Raw genomic sequence first — 23,854 nt, forward strand, 5'->3', positions numbered from 1 at the left:
TTTCGTATATAATTTTAGTGAAACTAATTATGCAGTCATGTGACTTTTTTTTCTTTATTTTTCCAGAAAACTTTTCGGAAAAAAACCCTGATCCTCTTTGGATGGACTTCTGCTGCAGATTACCAAGAACATCACGATGTGCAAACTATCATGCCTTAAAGATTCATAGAACTTGCATATTGTAAGAAAACCAGATCATAAAAAAAAAGAAATTAATTCTATTTTTTTTTTTTTTTTTTAGAAGAGTTGACTTATACTAACGTATTGATCTCTGTAAACCAGTTAAAACAATCTGTGGCAAAACGTCACCTGATCGTCCTCCTTGTAAAACATTTGAAGCAGATACTCATCCACCTACAACAACTGCTAACAATTTCACTCATAAATTCCGTGAGCAAAGTTTCTTTCCTAGAACTGCCTGTCTGTTGAACACAATATTGCAGGGCTGCTTTTCAGCTGACTATAACATTTCTGCTTTCAAGTTGAACATGAACAAGTTCTTGTTTAGCCATCCTCTTAAATAAACAAACACTATCCAAATCCTCAAGTGGCCTTCAGATCTTAATAAGCGGTCACCCTCACCTCGAGTAAAAGAAATACATACATTTAAGAAACTTTATTTTTAAAAGCATCTTTTATAATTGTTACATCTTGAATTGTTAAACTCTCTTTCAAATAATTAAGCTTTGGATTTTTTTAATAAGAAAGATTAAGTTTAAAAGTTCTTCTCTCAATTTTTTTCTCTCATTTATATATATATTACATATTTATTTGTTATTTTGAGAATGTAGCCATTTTTAAACGTTTTATAAATCTAAAAATATCTATAACGCATTTTTATGAAAATTAAGCTTATTTAATTTACTGCGATTTTCCCTTATTTGAAGGAAAATTGTAATGGTGTGAATTTGTCTGGCTAAAATGTAGAAACTACGCAATATATACATCAGATTCAATGTGACCCCAACCTGAATATAGTAAAACAAAATTGTATTAATATTCCGTTGGAGTCTACAGGAACCAAATTAAAAAAAAAAACTTTTCATTTTTACTGGTTGTTGCTTCAAAAATACAGAAATTAGATCAAACAATCAGGCAGCTTTCTTTTTTGCTTTATTTCTATTATACTGAACTAGTTGACAAAGAAACAGGCAGACGGACGGATAAGAAATGAGACATTTTAAAGCACTTCACTTCAAACAAGAGAGAACATCCATTCTAGTTAATTTTAAACGATCTCATTTGAGCCAGTCTTTCTTCACTTTTATTGCCATCAATATTGCAGTCAACATAATACACAATATGAAATCTGTCCAATAAAACCACTAGAAAGTTGAAGCAGTTGTTTCAAATTAATTTATAAATGATAAAATAAACACTCTACGTGTTAAAAGCTGTTTATTGGTTTCAAAATGTATTCATCATTATTTATTATAAAATCATAAGATTTCATGAATTTTTATATTCATATATTTTTATTTGATCTCATTTGTTTGAAGTAGAACAACGACTGTGAACCTTTCAAATGAAATATCTTGGCCTGAATAAACTATATGCTCAAAAAGTATTATCCTTTGATCCTTTGAGCCAATACAAAGCATAACAGACTAAAAAAAGAAAAAAAACTTGTGAACTCAGGGGAGATAACTGTAAGTTTTAATTTGATAAAGATTCAAAGAAAGTTTGTATGTATAAACATTTGAAATTGTCTGTTTATGAAAAAAGTACAAAGAAGTTTACACTGACTAACTAATTTTTAATTTTTAAAAAAATCTGATAACATTAAAATCTTAAAAACCAAACATGGCGGAGACTTCTAGTTCAGTGACAAATTTACTCATGACGCCATTTTCCATGGAAGTGAGTACAACAGAAAACTCTGTAAAAAGTTCCGGAAAACTCAAAACAGCTGACATTTGGGTTTTGTCTCTACTAACATTTGTACCGGCCACGGCTACAATTCTCTACAGCATCTACCAATGTTTCAATCCAGTTTCCAATCAAAACAAAAGAACTATGGGCGTATTGCCCGTCACTTTATCACTGATCGCGAGTTATCTCTCTGCCAACACGATCATTGGATTACCTGCAACCATCACCAGAGAAGGCTTGACATTTGGATGGGTCATTTTTACCTTCCCCATTTCCATGTTCCTCGTGTCATACTTTTTTGTTCCGGTGACGTACAACATGAAAGTTGTTGATATTTTTGTGGTAAGAATCAAGTTTCTTTTTGCTATTTACTTTTATCCATATGAAAGAAAGTTATTTTTTCTTTCCCTGATAATCCATAATATAAATCTCACCTGTCTGTTTAAATGTATGTATGCATGTTTGTATGTCTGCCTAAAACTTTCGACAGAGGCGACGGATTTTCACGAGATTGGTATCATTTTGAAGCTCGATGTCTCGGACAACAAATATCAAAAAATTGGCCAAAACATTAATTCCTTCACCCTCAACTAGGCAGTTTTCTACAAAGAGGGGTCGATTTTTTGCGAGTCATTTTTGCAAGTCATCGTACCGGTTAGATTGAGTTTGCCTAATTTTAACGTTCCAAACTTCCAGTCGTGTCATGGAGTAGCGGTAAGATTTTCTTTCACTTTCTTATGCGCCTTCGTGTCTCTGGTTCGAGCCTGCCTGCCTACTACTACTTTTGTTTAATTTTTTTGCTCAACACACACCTCCAAACACCCAGGCAACGCCGGGCACCGAGGCTAGTATTAGTATAACTTCCAGTAATGTGTAGACACATCGGCCTAAAAAGAAATAGTTGTTGAGTTTGAGTTTTAAGTAAAAACTGAAACTGAAAGAAATTCTTACTCCACGTATACAGATAATTGTTCAAAAGGAAAATTTGCTTTGTGAAAAAAAGACTGTTTTATATTGAACAGCAAAATCTATTTTTGGTGAAAGTGCCCTGGTTGACCATCGGAAGACTTACCTTTAAGAATTTGGGATTAAATTGTCAGAAACCTTCCCCTCCCCATGTTAAATAATAAGTTTCTAAATAATTAACAAAAACAAAAACAAAAAAAAAAAACAGAATACGTTCGACAACAAATACCCAACTTTTTAAAGATGGTCGACCAGCATATTTTTACCTTATTTTTTTTTTTTAACACTTCCATCTCCAACCATCAATTGACTGTGAATAATGGTTCGATGTGCATGTAAATTACAGATTTCACACCTCCAAGAATTGGCCGTTAACCGGTGCTTGGCAATTAATTCAGTCATTCCGAAATTGTCAGACAGCTTCATGACAAGTTGAAATCTTATTTCTTCAGTCCGCATAAAATCATTGTCACAAACATCATCTACAAGACTTCTTGGATACATTCTATGAACTCAGAAGTCATTTTCTTGCTACGGCACTGTGTCTACATATTAAAACTAACTTTCTTTTCCTAATCTATGATGCATCTTCCTTTTTTGTAACAAGAGTTCTAGTCTTTTTAAATTATAACTAGCCTGATTTCCCGGGTGTTTGGAGGTATGTGTTGAGCAAAAAAATAAAAAATAAAATAAAAGTGTTAGCCGGCAGGCAAGCTCGAACCAGTACTGCAAAGGAGGAAAAGAATGTGAAAAAAAAAGTGACGTCTTTGCTGTTGCGCCCATCGCCAAACCGAAAGTGTCGTAGGTTTAAATTAAGGCTAGACAATCGAAAAGAGGATGACTTTTGAAAATATTGGCGAATAAAGTGACCCCCTCCCTGTACAAAAGTGCCCAGTTGAGGGTGAAGGAATTAATGTTTTGGGTCAATTTTTCGATACATACATACAGATTTTTGCCAGTTATATAATAGATGGAATTTTACTTTTTTTTTTTTGTATTTCTACCATGTTAAAAAAAAATGATGCCACACTGATATGTAAAAACACATTTTTATTACCAGTGAACTAACACAGGTTAGTGAGGAAGCAAAAGTCATGCACAGAAATTTGATTGGGTGCTTTTTCTTTGACCAAAATCACCAGTCAACTGACAATATCAATTTCGTGTAATTATTATGTAACAATTTCTGTGACTATGGTGTCAATGTAGTCACGCTCTTCTAGGTCATTTATTTGGTGATGGGGCTTTTCCTTTTTGCCACTAACATTTTGTAGATGGTTTCAATCAGCAATTATTTTATTTCTGACAATCCACTATTTTTTTTTTTTTACCTGACTAGTTAGCTTGACTTCAATCAATTATTGGGGCATTTTAGCTACATATTATCTACGCATTCCATATATCAAAGGTCAAATTCTCAGACATTTATTTTATTATTTTTATTTTAGCAATCATTAAAACGAGCATATGCTGAAAATTTTAACACTTTAGCTCAAGTGTCTCAGTTTTTTATGAGATTTTGAATTTCAGAAAAATGGGGGCTTGATCATTTTTTAATTTCTTTTTTTTTTTTTTTTTCAAGAATTTCAAGTCATATTTGATTAGCAGTAACCCAAATAAAAACTTGAAAATTGGTACATTAAAATCATCTAGAAAAGTCGGACAAATTCAATCAAGACAAAATTTATAAAAATTTTCCCCAAAAAGTTTTCAGAGGGTCTACAAAATGGAAGAAAAATAAACACTGGAAACACATTTTGAACAAATGTAAACATGGAGGAGAGGGAGGCACTAAGCCAAAAATTGCTTAAATTAAGTTTTTTTGCCAATTGTCCCAAAAAATAAACTTGAGGCTTGGAATATACTGTAGAAATTTGAGGAGTTTGACTTTTAAAATTTTATTATTTCCTTAAAAATGGGCATAATTGTTAACTACTTTGGCTGGTCAAGAACCTTATGTGGGAGCATTTGTTTTAAAAAAATAAGACTGAAATTAAACAAAGAACAAGTGAATTTACTGGAAGCCTGGAAAAATCATGGATTACAATAGAAAAATGCTAGCATGAAAAGTAATATGCTTAAGTTTAAACATGGAAAAGAAAAGGACATGATATTCTAATAAGAAATATAATAAATTTATAACTTAAAATACTGCAGCATTAAGAATTGATTATATAATCTTAAATTGAATTTTTTAAAATTCTTAATGCTGCAATATTTTAAGTTATAAATTTATTATATTTCTTACTAGGATATCTTGTCCTTTTCTTTTCCATGTTTAATCTTAACCATATTACTTTTCATTCTAGCATTTTTCTATTGTTTATTTATATTTATATATATATATATATATATATATATATATATATATATATATATATATATATTATAAATAATCAGTTACTGTTGACGATTATGATGATAATATACATAAAATTATTTCACTAGAAAATTGAAACAAAAAATTCAAGAACCTCATGATTCAGGAAGGTTAAACAAATGTAATTTCCTTTTACAAGAATAGCTAAGTAGGATGTAATCTATACAAGGATATAAAACGGATATTGGGTTTTTTTGTTGATCATATTAAATAAAATGTCTCCTAAATTAACCTTTTATTTCCTTGTTTAAAATATATGAATTCTAAAAGAGATTTATACAAGACACATGAAACAGTATTAAAATACTCTGTCTGGCTAAAATATCTTGTTCGATTATAGAAAGTTTTAATAGATTTTTTCTTGGATTGTCTTGAGTATGTTTTTATCCTTTTCAAAATGGGACTCGGTGTTTTTTCAATAAATAATTCTCTCTTCATATATTATATGGAGGCATAAAGAAGTATTTGTATATATATATTATGTATATATATGTATATATATATATATATATATATATATATATATATATATATATATATATATATATATAACTTTCATACACCCCAAACAAGCCATATTGTCACTTGAATGTAAGAGGTTACGATTTTGAATTCTATCTACAAGAGACTATGTGAAGAGATGAGCGAGATGTCTGTTCGCATTCCATTAAAATAATTGTAAAATAGGCACAGGGATGCAACATTGTGGCGATGGGACTGGGGTTGGAGCTTGGTTGATAGTGCAGAACCTATTTGATTTGAGACTATTTTTAACGCTGTCTAAGAGGGAGAGACTGGTGGTAGATGCACTAACCCAGATGTGGCAGCAAGAGTCCATGCATGGGCGAATGATGGCTTTGTAGAAATGAAGAATACCTGGGACTCAGTGTTTTTTCAATAAATAATTGACAGGTATGAGTAATTTTCTAGCACGGTAGAGGAACCCCACCTCCTTCGCAGCAGCATTGGCAATGTCTCTCAAAGGTTGTAATTAAAAAGTGAGTGATAGATGAAGACGCTTTATCAATAACTTTGCTGATGGTTTTTTGTCATTCATGCAAATGACTGCATCTGACAGAAACACAGATTGATCGTATATTTAACAGATTGGCTACTCCTCAGAGTAACAAGTGTCTCTATCAATGTGTGTAGTTAATTGGCAACAGTTGAGGTGGATTTGTTGCAAAGAGCTCTGTTTTCTTCGGTTCCCATTTGATCTACAATGAAGTTATATTTTTAGCCTTTTGTAATATTTTTTTCACATGTTGTTTTATTAAGGTCGGATTCTCTCTCTCCTATATATAATGAATAAATGACAAAAATTTATATTCCAAATTTCATGATGTTGACCATCTTACAATTTATTCCTTTAATTCAGTTGGCATTTACAATTCTTGACAGTATCTGTTTCGTAGCACAAAATCATTCACTTAATTATCATATCAATCAATGAATCTATGTGCTACGAAACAGATACTGTCAAGAATTGTAAATGTCAACTGAATTAAAGGAATAAATTGTAAGATGGTCAACATCATGAAATTTGGAATATAGACTTTTGTCATTTACTCATTATATGCTCTGTAATTACATTGAGCTTGGTAAATAAGGATTGATAGATATAAAAAGGAAATATGAGTGAATAAAGAATATTACTACAGAAATATATGAGTGTATAAGCATGGAACCCTAGTGTCTGTAGGTATAAAAGAATAATTATTATTTAATAGTAATTATCAAGCCCCTTTAAGAATACTTAAGGATTGACTCTGTCTTGGAAATATAAACTAAGAGGCTGTCAACAAGCGTTCATGCAATGTTCATGACTTCCATCATTCGAATACTCTGGATTGTCTAATGTCTGCACCCGAATTGAGCGTTTATTAGTCATTAATTTTCTACATTCTCATGGCAGTTGTTTGGTGACCTGGTAAGAAAGGCTTAGCAAATGTATTCAAAGGTGGCTTTGTGGCTGGGTGTGAATTTCCAGACCAACAGGAATTGTCATCTTTCACTGATGACTGCATAAGCATGAAACACTAGTGTTTGTATGTAAAAAGAATACTTATTATTTAATTATAATTATTTATGTATATATATGGGTTCAATCCTCGACTTGGGAGAGGTGCTAGTCTAGCGGCACTGATGAGTTGTGATACAACGAAACAGGACTGTATGTCGATGACTACAAATATAATATATATATATATATATATATATATGTGTGTGTGTGTGTGTGTGTGTGTTGTGGTTGATTAAATGCCGAGAAAGGCACAGTAACAATTAAAGAAATATGTATTAACAAAAATACATAAAAGATGTAATTGAACAATACCTTTGCTCATGGCAGGACTAGTCGTGAAAGACCATCCGCTTCGCGTATCTGTGTCCGACTCTCTGGTAAACCGTTTCTCATAACTGGAAGTGACGGCATGGACGGAAGTGACGTCATGGAATAGTTCATTATTCCCGGTAATAGGGATGCGTCCCCAACAACATATATATATATTAGTTGAACTCTCTTTAGGGAATTGAAAAAAAAAAAAAAAAAAAAACGCGGTTAACTTTAGCACAAATGCACATTATGACTTCTGGTCGTGGACTACCCTCTGACTGTTTACTATACATGCTCACTAAAATGACATTTGTAGACACTTAATTTCCTTCAGTTCTTGTATTAATTGCCAGCGGCCTTGAGGTAAGATGCTAGCCTACAAAGTAAAGTGTGGCTTTGTGACTGGGTTCGAATCTCCTGATCAGCAGTAATTATCACTTACTACACTTATGATTGCATAAACATGAAACACTGGTGTCATTAGGTACAAAAATAATTAATATTTATTTGAGAAATATTATAGTTATATGATATATTTATATGTATATGTATGCATATATATTTATATGAATATGTATGCATATATATTTTTTTACTCAGATTCATCTGAGATGACATAAGCAGCTATTGATAATTAAGGACCATGCTTTTACAGGGACTTGAACTGACAGGTCTCACATTAGACTTAAATTTCTACATGTTAGTTCTCTTGGGGAAGCAGGTCACAGGGAGGGAATTCCAAAGTCTAGCAATTCGAGAGAGAAAGAAAACTTTCAGAGTAGAAAGCTCTCCGCCATTAGAGAACATCTCCAGTGAAAGAATGGCATTTTTCTGCTTGTTGAGTTAGTTGGATGGTATTTACATCAAGGGGTCAACTGTGCTATGAGTTCATCAGAGTACCTTCCATTAAAGTACTTGTAGAACCAGCACAGTGATACAACATTGCAATGATGGGACGGGGGTTGGGAAAAGTGCAAGACCTATTAGATTGCAGGCCTTTCTTTGTACACTGTCTAATCGAGAGTGAAACTAGTGGTTGATACACCGGCCCATTTTCTAAAATAAATAATTTCCTTATCCTGCGATCTGCTTCAATTTCATTTTATCAATGAAGTGGGGCGTATTGATGAAGTGAAATCTCATCCAGATGTCGTGCATTACAAATAGATCATTTTGTTTGAACAGCTTTTCAATAAATGTACAGAACATGTTTATATATAACACACCAATCACTATAAGAGAAAAAATGCAAGAAAATCGATAACATGCAATCTGGTTCAATAAAACAGTATTAGATAAAGACTGACTGCAGTTACAATATTTTTTTAAACAAAAACAATAGAGAAATGTTTCACAGAAAGTAGAAATTACATTAAATTACAAACATTAAAATCTGTTTTGACAAATCGATTTCAGTTTTAGTGATCCTCATATTAAAATTGGGTTCTTATTTCGGGGGGGATACATGTGAAATATGTCAGTTCTAAATAAAATAACCTGGAAACTTTTTAGATATATTTACTTATCAGTTGAAAATATTGATGTGCATCAAAAATTATGTAAAATTCTCAAATAGAATTTTAGTAATAAATAAAATTCATTTTTTATATTTCTGATTATATGTTGAATCCATGCTATTTTGTGTCGTTTTCATAAAAGAGAAGATAACTCAGCCTGCTAATTGTAAATTTTCCTAGAATGGGTGCTTGCAATGAATGAAAATGACATCTATCCAATGTATAATCAGAAATATGAGAAAGAAATTAATTTTATTTATTATTAAAATTCTACTCGATAATATCCCATAATTTCTGGTGTACACAAATATTTTTCACTGATAAATAAGTTTTTCTGTTATTTTATTTTCAACTGCCATATTGCACATGTATCTCAATATAAACCAGCACTAAAAACTAGATTTATAAAATCGGTTTCAAGCCCTACTGCATATGCAAAACGTTTTTGTTTTAACAGCTTTTCAATCTAGGATGTCAATCATGACAAATAACACCCTAAGCTCATCATTCAAACTCTTTGGCATAACATTCACCGATAACATGAATTAGATCAATACATTGAATACACTGCCAGGATTGCCGTGAAGAAGGCGGGCTTCTTCTACCATGCTAGAAAATTACTCCCACCTGAGCACATCCTATACCTCAACAAAGCCACCATTCGCCTATGCATGGAGTATTGTTGACACATCTCGGCTGGTGCATCTATCGCTAGTTTCTCACTTGTAGATATTGCCCCAAAAAGTTTCAAATTTAATAGGTTCTGCATTATCGGCCAAACTCCAACCTTTGACCCTGGTTCCTGTTTCACAAGTTCTTTAATGGAATGCATACTGATGAATTTGCAGCACTTGTGCATCCTCAATGTACATACTCCTGACTAATCAGACAAGCAGCAAAATTTGACTCCTTCACTGTTAAAATCCTTAGTATCTTGAAAGCCTTCTATTTTAATAGTTTCTTCCCTTGGGTTGCTAGACTTTGGAATTCTCTTCTTATTTCCTGCTTCTTTGACTATACTGACATGCAGAAGTTTAAATGTAATGTGAACAGACATCCTGCTGTTGAACTTTCCATGGTCCCCTGCTAGAAATGATCCCAAATAGTAAACCTTTACAACTAAGTGGTAATATGTCTTATTTGAACTGAAAGAGTTTTAATAAATCATATCTATCTGAACGAGATTTTAAAGGACAATAACTTGATACAATTTAACTAAATGTAGAAAAAAATCAACTCTTAGAAAACTCATAGAAAACGAAACATTAATTCATAATTTTTTTCTGTTGAATATCTTTACAAACACCATTCGCCCATGTATGGAGTAGTGTTGTCACATTTGGGCTGGTGCATCTCTCACTCCTGGACAGGGTTCAAAAGAAAGTCGCCAACCTGATTGGTCCTGAACTGTTATCTAAGCTTTAGCCTCTGACTCATTGGCGAGATGTTTCATCCCTCTGCCTGTTCTACAAGTATTTTAATGGTGAATGCTCTGACGAACTACAAGCACTTGTACTCTCTCGACATAAATATCCCAGATAAACCCGACAAGCAGTTAAATCCCCTCTCCCACAGATGTAAGTGTAATGTGCATCCAGGAGACAAGCGCCCGCGTGTTTGTGTGTTGTGTGGGTGCGTAAGAGAGACGGACGAAAAGAAAAGACTTACTTCGGGGCCGGCTCGGCGTCGCTGACCGAAAATAAAGAAAGATCAAGATGGCGGCCGCCGTCTTTTGTAAAGGATATCTTGCAAAGTCACATGAATTCTCGCAATATGCAAATTGAGCCGGCCTTCTACTTCAATAGTTTCTTCCCCAGTACTGCTAGACTTTGGAACTCCCTTCCAAGATTCTGCTTTCCCAATTGTACTGACATGCAGAAGTTCAAGTGTAATGTGAACAGACATCTTGCTGCCCATCTCCCTTTATAATATCCCTGCAACTTATGTCCCCGATAGTAGCCCCCTACTTCAAAGTGACACTGTTCCTTGTTTGGGGTAAAAATTGTATTTTAAAAAAAAGCCAGTGTCTTTTTCTTGCCTCGTTAGTTATTTGGTACTTTTTTTTTAATCTAAAATCTTGAAAGCAATCACAACTAACACTGGTCCTGGGTATGACCTTAAAAGATATTCAGTAGTGAGGCCCCATTTAGAGACTGTGGGAAATGTGGAGTTGCCCCTTAGTTAACGTTGCTCTCAAGTCCACTTTGGTTCAGACTCTAGAGTGGTAATACCTGTTAGGGCATCTGGTATTGAGATCAGGCTGTCTAAAAATACTGGCTTCCTGACGAAAAATACATCAAACGTTGATGTTATTGTGTTTTCCTTTCCTTTTGCCAAAGCTCAATCATGTTATGCAAAGCTAAAAACGAAAATAATTCTTTCTACTAGTGTTGGGACGATTAATCAGAATCGGGAATCAGAAAAATTGAAAGATTTAGGGGTATTAGAATCAGTATCGGAATCAGAAAAATTGATGTCTATTTTCCGATGCCAAAATGATTCTTTTTTTTTCCAAAACAATTGTTTTTTGTTTTTTTTATTTGATTTTGTTGAAAGTAAAATCTTTAATTTCTGGTAATAATGATTAAATAATAAATGTTTATTGATTTTAAACCACCAGTGAAGCTAAAATCGATAGATCATCCCCCCCCCAAGTGTATTTTGACGTTTAGCAAAATATCTGCATATGTAACATGTGTTATTACGAAAATCGGGAAATTAACAATCTTAAAGTTAAATAATTAGAGATTTATAAATAATCGGAATCGGTAATTGTATCGGAATCTGGAATTTAGCACGGAATCAGTAATTGTATCGGAATCTGGAAAAATATTGGAATCGTCCCCTCACTACTTTCTACAAAACAATCAAACCAAAAATGATGAATAAATATTTGATGATATAAAGAACATAAAAACGTTTTACAAAACTACTGGATTCAACATTAAATAACCCCAAAAATGTATACATTTTTACACTGTTAAACAAAAATAACCAATAACAACTAACTGGATTTAATACGTCAATAACAAAAAGATACACTTTGTTGAAACACTATCCGAAAAAGGCATTGAAATTATGTCAGTCTTTCTCTGCTTATCTCAAAATTGTTTACAATCATTTTGGATTTTTCCTTGCTTTTTTATTTGAGCAATGCCAGGTGAGAAGAAATGCAGTTAGACATTGTACAACCTTAGTTTCACTATAAGTTTCTCATCACACAGGCATGCTTTCAATTGTTTTGTGATATGTGTTGAAACACGTGACCATATGATGAAGATCTGACAGTCTTGATGTAGATTTAATTCGAATGAAGCTTTGGGATATTGTAAAAAAGATATTCATCACCAATTTTATAATTTCGCAGACGATCTGAGGTTTTTGTTTTCACTGACAGAAGCTTCACCAAACACAAGTAAATTTCTTTAACAGTTTGTGTTCTTTTGGATTCACATTTAAATTTCTTAAAATTGAAAGAGCCAAATATAACACAGGGCAATACAATTCAATTAAAATTATATAAGTCAAATAGCAGTCAAATGTACAAAGAAAAAAGAATTACTTATAACTAGCGAGACCTGTGGAAATTCCACAAGGGACTCATTCATATGTAATATACTGATGTTGGCATTCTGTAGATCTTCAGCATAAATGGAGATGCTCTAATATTATTGCAGCTCTTTTGTTAAAACTGCAAAAGTATTTATCTAAGCTAGCAGGGACGCCCAGCCTAGCCTGGTCGTAAAGCTTAAATATGATATTTTAATTCTTGCAGATTTCGTATATATTATTATAGAGTTAATGTTCTATCGATTTTTATATATTATAAAGTTGCGATTTCAAAAATAAAAAAATATATCCATATGACTTGGATGTATCAGCTTGAATCAAAACCGAAACTAAAATTTATGAAAAAAAAAATATATATACATATATTATATATATATATATAAGTACATAATTTGAGTTCCTTCAGCTATACTTAAAACCAAAAGTTATGAAGAATTCTTGATAAAATTATTTATAAAAAAATAGATTTTTGGAGTGCCATCAGCTATAATCAAAATCGAAACCGAAACCAAAACTTAGGAAGAATTTTTGGTAAAATTATTTATTATAAGGAATGGAAGTCCATAGCAATTAAATGACAATCACTCGGATGTAAGCGGGGCACACAAAATACATAACACATGCTATCCTATTAATATATAGATTAAGTACATTTTAGTAAAAAAAATAAACTTTAAAAAGTCCAGGTAAGTTGTACTAAATAATTATGTCATGTCACTGCTTATGTAACATAACCAATATATGTAACATAACGGATGTATATCACATGGTCATCATTTCTGTTCATTTAAAATCAAGATTATCCAATCAGATTTGTTTAAAATCACTTGTTTTCTGAAAAAACAAATTCTACACAGTAAAAGTCTATCAAGCATGATGTATAGAAGGATGTGTATTGCACGGAGAGAAATTATATGAAAATGATACGATGGATATAACAGGGTTTGCACAGGCTTGAAAAGATTTGGAATTTGGAGTTTTGTCTTGAAAAGGCTTTATTTCTATCATTACCTTGAAAAGGGCTTAAAAATCGTATTCCTGATGTCCAGTAAAACTTGTGTCAGAATATTAAAAATGAAATCGAAATAAATACTATTGAAATATTTTTTAAAATTTATCGAAATATATACATTTTTCTTAAAGTGCATCATACTATTTCCGGTATTGTTGATACAAGGGTTATGTCCCTTTATCACAAAACTTAGAGATAAATGAAAGTGACATTTCCTGTTGTCAATTACCAAGGTTTTGGGCTTATTATATCATTGTTTATATATCAAATTTTATTTTAAAAACTTGAATTTTTTCTGGAGAATGCCTTGAAGTCCTTGAAAATGAACATTGAAAATCTGTATGAACCCTGTATAATGCGAGTCTTAAAAACAGGTTTAGAGCTGATGAGCTCAGAAGAAAATTAAATCTGGACAGTACAGGGGATATGTGCAGAACAAAAAGCTTCGTTTGTATGGTCACATTAAAAGAATGAATGAAGTTCTTGGGTTGGTATATGTAGAACACTTAATGTAGTAGCAGAGTTTGAGATAATGATGGATTTTAGAGAAAGTAGGATTAATGAAGCCTTGGTAAGAGACAAGTTACTTTGAAGATGATTCCTAAAAGCTGAATGACACATATCTATATATATCTAGAAAAGTAAGAATGTGTGTGTCTGTGTAAAGCCACTTTTAGACCTGTATACTCAACAGATTTTTGATTTACAGACTTGAAATTTGGTATATATGATATTAAGACACGTGGAAAACTTTTTAATCGGTTTTCATCCAGAAAAAAGGGGTGAAAATTGAAAAAATTGGTAATTGAGGGGGGGGGGTCATCGGATTTTATCTGTTTGTCCACTGTTTTACGACTGCGCATGCATGAATCGTTTACATGACAGACTACTTATGTTAAGGATAAGTAGGTTTGAAAACAATTTTTAAAGAACGTGTCAAGCTGGCCTAATTGTTATCGTACTCGACTCACTGTCTTTAGGATTTGGTTTCGATTTCAGCTCGAGTATTTATTTTTACTTACAGGAAGTGAACTGTTCGGAAAAAAACATAATACTCGCATGCATATGTTTCAGTTTCTGTATAGATTAAAATATAATATTTATGTGTATTTTATGACCGGACAACGCCAGGCGGCCTGCTTGTTAGTATATAAGACAGACATTAAACTCATGGTTTTGGAATTAGGAGATTTAGAAAGAAGTCTCAGTTGGATTTTTAATCTGCAAAGGATTAAAAGACAAGAGAAAAAAATTTTAAGTAAAGAATTGGAGTTGAATATTTTGCAATTGTAGAAGTCTAAGTCAACCGTTATATGTTAAAGTTTGATAAGACTAGTTAAAGCAAAGATGGTGATGATATGATTGTAATCCATTTAATAATGATGTAAGTGATTGTTGGTAATAAATTTGATTTTGTTAGTGACGTTTAATGTTTGGGTGAGAGACGGACACCAATACTGTAACTGCACAAAAGGCAAACTTTTTTTTTCTATGTTTACAGTGCTTCAAAAAAAGTTTCACTTCCCTCTGATCATCTAACATATAAAGTAAAGCTAGTCCTTTTCTCGTATTTTGTCACCGGTAGATTTATTTCTACAAAATTAATATTCGATTCTGGTTTGTCGTTTAATTTAGTGGATTGGTGTAGCATGTTGTTAAGAATGAAGTGAAGTCATTCTTAAATGACTACAATTACTTCTCTTTTGAAACAAAACATCTTTGGGGGGGGGGGAAGCAGCATTGTTTAAATAAAAAAAACTAACAATTTATTTGTACAAACTTAGCCAGAGCTAACTTTACATGAAAAATATTTTGTAAAAGAAAAACCAAGAAAAGCATAATTAAAAAACAAAATTTATATAACTATAGATTTATAAATAGACAAGTTACTGTTTTAGTTAGAAATATTCATTTGAGAATGTTTTAGGAAATTGTTCAGTGAATATCAAACATGAGGGATTTAGTTGTGCGTGTGTGTGTTGGGGGGGGGTACATAAAAAATAAGTACGATTTTCTGAGAAACAAGTTGGAGATACTAAGTTAACCATATTGTCATTTAAAAAAAAAAATCAACAAATCTATGTAAAATATATAAGCGGTAAAAATAAACAGTAAAATTGTCTATGGCTTCATAGTGTAATGGATTAGATGTCGGACTGGAATATATAAGGTCCGAGGTTCGATTCCTAGTAACAGTCAAGCTATACTGAAGAGGGATAGGGCCCCGAAACATGCATGTCTGTGGATTGCTGTTTTAAAAATAATATATATATATATATATATATATATATATATATATATATATATATATATATATATATATATATATATATATCAGTATGTGTGTGTGAACAGCATTTGACAATGTGGCATTATGTAAGTATGTGCTTGTTTACCTTGTTCTTGTTATAGATGTGCAAGATGATGAAGTTTGTACAGTTTTGAAGTGCTCTTTCTTTCATTTCGACTCCCCTCTCAGCCAAAAGTATCAAGAGAGGGATGAGTATATGTTCTTGAAGCGTGCGAGATGCACAAGGTTTGATCTCCGGGTAATTCTGATATCATTGACCAAGTCACTGATTTTATAAGATTTGTTCATTTGGTATAGACTTGTTAGATTTTAAAGAGAATAGAAAGTGGATCTTGGATTTACTTTCAGCAGCCTCATAACTCGCTTCTCCTATTTTGTCCTTTAATCATCAATTTCATGAATAATGTTTCTGACAAAGAGGAAAATAATTTCCTTACTTTTGGTTGGAATCTGTCAATCATGCACTTATTGTTGGCTTATTTTTTACCTTGATGTAGTATTTCTTTTTTTAATTTTCTTACATCAAGTGGCTAAATGCCTTGTCTACAGCGATTTTCATTTTAAAACGATTTTTGTTAGTTGAAAAATTTGGAGTTAATATTTTCCTGTGAAAACTAACCTGCTTCTGGAGGTGAAAAGGGGTATCTCAACAAAGCAGAGAAAGAAAAAGGATATCTATTCAAGTCAGTCTATTTTTTTTTTTTTTTGCATTCTCTCCATTCACCACAGTCTAATTAAATTCGCTTGCTCCAAATCTGCCCTTTTTTTTTTTTTAAACCAAAGTTGCTCAGCCCTACTTTTGGTTGAATTTCCTTTCTGTCTATATCACTATTCCTTTTTCCTATTTTTCTCTCTTCTTTTCTCAGTCTTGTCTTGCCTTTCTTTGTCCTCTTTTTATTCGTTTATGAAAACTGAAACCATTAATTTCGCTTAAAAGCTAAGACTTGAAACGATTCTAGGTTGGGATATTGGATAATTTTGTTCCATCAAAGAAAAACTATTTCCTCTCTTCACATAACGCACTGGTGTCTACTTCTTAATTTTGACTTTCTCACTTAAAACGGATGCTAGTTGTTTTTTTGTTTTTTTTTGGGGGGGGGGGCTACGAATAAAGTATAGTATCTGTTCTGATACTACACTTTACCTCTTCTGTCCTCAATTGATAAGGAAGATATCCATCTAAACTGAAGGGATTTTTAGAGTGTTTCTTTTTAGGGAGCCGAGTTCCCCCACATTAAACACTGTCCTTTTGTCATAATTCTGACATCTACTTCCTTCCTACTGCAGGAAAATGTGACACATGGTCAGAAGGAGGAGAGAATCAAGCCAACGCAGCTAAAGGAACGCTAATCTGTTAAAAATTGCCTGAACAGTTCCATCGGCATTCCCCAATAAGGGTGCTTTAGGAAGTAAGCGATACACTTGCTCTACACCAAATAGGGGAGGCAACGACCTGAAAGGGTAAGCCTCCTAAGACTATATAGGATGAATGCCTCAGTCCGACAGAAATCTTGTATGAGAAAGTTTGTACGTATGTTGGAGTCAGGCTGTGTCTGTGTAGTTATATTACATTATTAAGTTCATGTATGTCTGGTTGTAGTCATGTTGGATTTTTTAGCATTGTTGTTACCAGAGCCCATCGACTCGGTACAAAGGTTACAGACCAAGAGAGAAGTTTTGTGGTTGGTCTCGGCCAAATGAATGCATTGTTGGCTAAGAAAGAGCAAGGAAACAACAAGTAATCTCTTTTATAATCTCTTATCACATGCTCAGCTTGCCTGAGAGGTGGCCTCTGATTGGGCGAGCCAGAAAGAAAGTTAAATGCTTACACCAATCAGCACCAAGCGTAGAAATGAAGCATAGATTCAAAAGTATTAATTGCAACCTGATGCTGCAACTGCCACTGCTGTCGTTTACAGTCACTGCTACAAATAATATTCAAAATCATGTTAAAAAATTGTCTAGCAAGACATAAATGAAATGCTCACTTTGTTTGAAATATTTTATTTTACTTAAGTTTTTCATTAATCAAAACACCCCTGAAAATCCTTTGCAACGTCTGTTTTTGTTTTGTTTTCTGGGGTTTTTTTTGGGGGGGGGGTCGGATTAGCTTAAACAGTTTGCAACAAAAAGTTGGAAATTTCTAAGAATGTTATCAGAAATGCATAAATAAGACCAGAGGACAGATTAAAACGCAGCACAAAAAAGTCATTAAATACTGAGTTTAAATCCAATTAGCTAGAAATGGGCAAATTAGTCCCATTTCTTTTTGCATCTCAATCATTCAATACCCCCCAACCCACCCTTGAAAATGCATAAAAGTTATTTTTTATGCATAAAAATTGAATATTAATTTTACATTCCCTAATGAGTTCTTAAATTTCTTTATACTTATATATATATATATATATATATATATATATATATATATATATATAAACAAAAACAGATGTAAAGTACATTTTGCATGATAACTGGAGGTTGTTATATTTCTTCCCTGAACTAACACAGACTACTAATTTTAAAATTGGTGAACTAACTGTTATGGACTTAGTGTGTTTGAGTACAAAATAAGTATGGTTAATGCAAAAACATAGAAAGAACTATGAAAAATTATTTTGTAAATTTGTCACAAAAATGGTTTCCACTTGCTTACAACAAGTCCTGGGCAAAATGTTTTAAATCTCTGGGGTAAACAGACTGGGGCGTTGTAACAATGCAATTTAAGCCCAGTTGTAATTTTAAATTCTGTTGATTTTTTTTTTTTTTTTTTTACACCAAACAAAAAAAATAATAATAAAAATGGACGAATCATCCGCGATTCTTCTTTTATTAATCCATAGTGGACTATTTGTTTGAACATGGTGGGTTAAAAGTTAATTTAAATTTGCTTACGACAAAAATATGGAAAGAGCAGGAAAAATTTATTAGAGTTTTTAATTTAAAGAACTTATTTGTGATAAAAATGTTTTCTGGTTGAACAGCTGAGCGCAGCAAGTTTATGTTCTACATGTGTGAAATATCTGGGGTAGGCAGACCTAAACACTGTAGCAATTCAAATTAAAATAATGACTTAGTGTAATTCTGAAGTATAATCGATTTTTTAATCTAATTTTAAAAATTATTTATCTTCTTTTTCTTTTTTAATCTGTTTAAAAAAATTGTTTTTATTTTTAATCTATTTTTAAAAATTATTTATTTTCTTTTTATTTTTTAATCTATTTTTAAAAATGATTTGTTTTCTTTTTCTTTTTTAAATCTATTTTTAAAAATGATTTATTTTCTTTTTCTTTTTTAATCTATTTTTTAAAATTATTTTCTTTTTATTTTTTAATCTATTTTTAAAAATGATTTATTTTCTTTTTCTTTTTTAAATCTATTTTTTAAAATTATTTTCTTTTTATTTTTTAATCTATTTTTAAAAATTATTTATCTTCTTTTTGCTTTTTAATCTATTTTTAAAAATGATTTGTTTTCTTTTTCTTTTTTAAATCTATTTTTAAAAATGATTTATTTTCTTTTTATTTTTTAATCTATTTTTAAAAATGATTTATTTTCTTTTTATTTTTTAAATCTATTTTTAAAAATGATTTGTTTTCTTTTTCTTTTTTAAAAATTATTTTCTTTTTATTTTTAATCTATTTTTAAAAATTATTTATTTTCTTTTTGCTTTTTAATCTATTTTTAAAAATTATTTATTTTCTTTTTCTTTCTTTTTTCCTTCTCAGTACTTAGAGTTGCGGTTTTCCCATGTGATGCAAAAAATTGGTGCCTTCATGTTCTGCTTTTTACAGGTAATTTTCAATCACTTGTTTTTTTTTTGGGGGGGGGGAGTTGTTTTGTTTTGTTTTTTTTTGCTATTTATCGTTTAAGTGACAGTTCTATTATAAATGAAAATTTGTTGTCAATCTGTTGGTTACTTATGAGCTCCAAAATTATTTGGCATGAAGTACCCTTGATATGCTATATATTTAATTGCTATATTACTACTAGAACACGTTTCACTTTTTCACCCTAAACAACAAATTATGATCATTTGAACATAAAGTGCTACATATCTGAGTACTGTGGAAAGTTGAGCAGCAAGATGTCTGTTCACATTACATTTAAACTTCTGCAGGTTAGTACAGTCAGAGAAGTAGGAAACGGGGAGAGAATTCCTAAGTCTAGCAGTCCGAGGGAAGAAACTATTTCTGGCATCTAAGAACTTCACACAGTGAAGAGGTGGAATTATGTTGTTTGTTGGGTTAGTCGGGAGTACATATGTCGAGGGTACATAAGTGCTATGAGCACATTCCATTAAATACTTGTCAGCCAGGCACAGGGATGCAACATCGCAGAAATGGGAGAGAGGTTGGAGCTTAGCTGATAGTGTGAGACCTATTGGATCTGAGACTTTTTTTAACCTTGTTTTAAGAGGGAGAGACTAGTTTGGTTGGTTTGTTTTACGGCATATCAGCCCTTTTCGGGTTATTTAATGCCAAATCCAGTTATTTTGTAGAAGGGTTTTTTTTAAAAGGTAGACACCACTTATCAAGGCTCGGAAGCCATTCGGGGATAAGGGTTATTGTGTGTACAGTACATTAGTATTGGAGATTTGATAAAGTGTCTTACTTAAGGAAGCGGTTCATCAGGAATTTGTTTACTTTGGACTTGAAGACATCCAAGTTGAGGTCAGGTGGGAAACAGGCAACCAGAACAGAGTTCCACAGGTGTGCACTTCTAAGAAAGAAGCTTTGTTCATGGAATGTACGTTTTGATTTTGGCACAGATAAGGAGTGGGGAAAATTTTTGACAGTGGTTTCAGCTAGGCTGGTGTTTCTCATGAAAGATTGGCAAGGGGGGGACCAGAGATTGAAGTTCAGATGAGCACCTGCTATGGAAGTAACAATAAAACAAAGACGAGCTTGCAACGTCGCTCCTGTGGGAGAGAGGTTGCAGGGAAGAGAAAAGGGCATCCCCCACTAGGCCACGAAGCCGATCTTGTACTCTGTCAAGGCAGGATAGGCTGTTTTTAGCAGCTCCTGTCCAGATGTGGCAGCAGTACTCCATCCTTGGACGTACTTGGCTTTTATACAGATAGAGAATTGCATCAGGGGTGAGATATCTTCTGGAGCAGTAGAAGGATCCTACCATTTTTCCAGCGATCTTGGCAACTGACTTGATGTATGTATTCCATTTCAGGTCATGGGTAAAGGTCAAGCCCAGAAGCTTATCAAAACATGGAGCTTCCCCTAGACGAGAGCCATCCATTTCAATTGATGCCAGATGGGGATCAAAGCGTTGATGATGTAAAGATAGGAGCTTGGTTTTAGATGCATTAAAAGTAACCAGCCTCCTCCACTGTATCATGTGCTCAAGATCAGAGGAGAGAGAATCTGAGAGAACTTTATCATTTACGGCCTTTGGTATGTTGCCATAGATGGTCGTGTCATCAGCATAGATGTCAACGAATGATTTAAGTATGTGTTTTGGGAGATCATTGATGTAGATCAGGAAGAGAGTTGGACCTAGGATGAACCCCTGAGGGACTCCAGCATTAATACTGTGGGCCTCTGATTCTTGCCCATCAACCACTACTCTTATGAGCCTATTGGTGAGAAATGATTTTATGATCGAGAAAACATTTCCAATTATACCATAGCTGGAAATCTTGTGAAGTAGGCCCTTATGCCATACCTTATTGAAGGCCTTTGATATGTCAAGGGCAATTGCCCTAGAGAGGAAGCCTTTGTCAAGAGATTCGCTAATCCTATGAGATATAACAGTTAGCACATCTGCTGTAGATCTGGCAGAATGGAAACCATATTGCATGTAACTAAGAAGGTTATTTCTGCTGAGGTGGTTGACTACTTCTCTATATAATATGGATTCCAGCAGCTTACTCATGACACACAAGAGACTTATTGGTCTGTACTGAGAGGGAGAGGATTTATCGCCTGAATTCTTACAGAGCACACTAATGAGGTTTTCCAGAGTGTTGGGAAGCACTTCTCTTTAAGGCAACGCTTAAAGAGTTTTGTAAGTACGGGGGCAAGTTCTAGTTGAAGCTTTTTCAGCACAATGATTGAAATGCCATCAGGGCCAGTTGGTTTACTGGAATCAAGGTTCTTGATTAGCTTGGCGACATCACGCACAGATATTTGTATATTGCAGAGCGTGCTGTCCATTATAGGAGGAAATACGGGGAGTTGATGGCCTTTGTCGCATAGGATAGAATTAGCTACAAAGTTCTTGGCAAATAGTTTGGCCTTATCTGATGCTGACAACATGACCTCAGGTCCATTGATGATGGTTGAGATAGAACGCATACTTCTGTTCAGGATCCTGTGTGCTATTTGTCAAAACTGGTGGGAACAAAGCCACTGCTCAGCTACTTTGGATTTAACGGACTGAGCATATAGCTCTCTTGCATTTTTTATTACTTTTGCAGTGGTTGCTGGCAGTCCTGAAGTCAGCTTTAGTCTCAGTGCATCTATTACGTTGGTAGCTATGGAAAAAGTGATTTCTGTGTGTGATGGCAGCAGCACATTCTGGGGAGAACCATGGCTGGCTGTTAGTGGATTTTATCGGTTTTGTTCCCTGCCCTACAGAACATGAATTATTTTTGTATGAGAAAGAGAAAAGAGTTACAGTATTAATGTCTGGTACATTTTAAGTTAAGAAACCAGTCAGAAAGTAAGGCGGATAGAAAGAGAAAGGGGAAATGGGAAGAAGGAAAACGGGGAGGGGGCAGTGGGTTATTGTTTTTTGTATTTGCAGAACATCATTAAGTTTTGCAAAAGGAAGTAGAAAAACAAAAAGCATTAATGCTAGGTGCATTTCTTCCCAGCTAAATACCCCATGTATGTAGCAACAATACTCCATATATGAGCGATTGGTGGTTTTGTAGAGATAGGCAACTGTCAGCTGTGAGTAATTTTCTAGTATAATAAAGAGAGCCCACTTTCCTTGTAGCAGCATTGGCATTGTCTTCAATGTATGGTTTCAATGTAAATGACAGAGAGGACAACAGACAGTGGTATCGTTAAGCTGATATTCCTGTGAAGATGTTTTAAAACAGTCCCAAATAATGGTTAAACTAAAGAAAAAAAAAGGTCGACATAAATAAAGTGTTTTAGTTGAATGAAATTTGAGTAAACACGTACGTTTAGTATTGAGTGTCATAATCAAAGTCATATTTAAAACTGGCTAACAGCCAGTGAGAAAAACAACTTCTTTACTTACAAGTGTTAAAGAGTAAATCTGACCAATGTGGAAAGTAATGTATAGGGCTATGACAACAGCATATTCTTTTCATTGTTTTGACTTTTGAGTATATATCCGACACAGTTAGACACAGTTAATCAACCGAGAACCATGTCACTTTATATAAAAGCATATAAAATATCAACGGATACACACTCGAGAGTCAAAACAATGAAAAGAATATGCTGTTGTCATAGCCCTAGTGATGTATTACACTCAGTTTAAACAACCCCTTTGTATGCCGGGTGGTGTGTCAAATATGAGGGCAAAAGTAAAGAACTACTAATAATTATAAATAGGGTCTAAAACTATTGGTTAAAAGGCTTGGGATGCCGGATGTAATAAAATTAAAGATATTAATTTTTTTTTTTAGCATTTTAACAGATAAGTTTTGGTCGCAAAAATCGGACAATATCTGGTGATCAGCAGTCATGATTATTCCAAAAAATAATAATAAAAAATGAAGTAAATCGGGCAAAAATATAATCAAAACTTACACTGCTTTAAGCTGTCTGAGTATCGTTAAGAGTGGGAAAACTCTTGGTAATTACTTATTCCAAACATAACTTATCCAAGTACTATATAAGCCCTCTTTCTTGATAGAGCACTTAAATGATATCGCCTGCTGCTTACTTATTGTGAT

At 33.0% G+C, this 23,854-nt stretch overlaps 1 protein-coding gene across 1 annotated transcript in view; it reads left to right on the forward strand.

Annotated features, from left to right (window-relative positions):
* The first annotated feature begins 221 nt into the window (after positions 1 to 221).
* Positions 222 to 23,854, forward strand: part of LOC145293047 (sodium-dependent multivitamin transporter-like) — a 67,914-nt gene continuing 44,281 nt past the window's right edge. Inside the window, exons 1-2 of the mRNA XM_080139358.1 lie at positions 222 to 2,214; positions 19,692 to 19,757. Coding sequence (XP_079995484.1) covers positions 1,804 to 2,214; positions 19,692 to 19,757 — 477 coding nt within the window. The 5' untranslated portion in view covers positions 222 to 1,803. The remainder of the gene's footprint in view (positions 2,215 to 19,691; positions 19,758 to 23,854) is intronic.

The sequence above is a fragment of the Euprymna scolopes genome, chromosome 14, assembly GCF_053919585.1.
Source record: "Euprymna scolopes isolate OS-2025 chromosome 14, ASM5391958v1, whole genome shotgun sequence".
NCBI classification, from domain to species: domain Eukaryota; kingdom Metazoa; phylum Mollusca; class Cephalopoda; order Sepiida; family Sepiolidae; genus Euprymna; species Euprymna scolopes.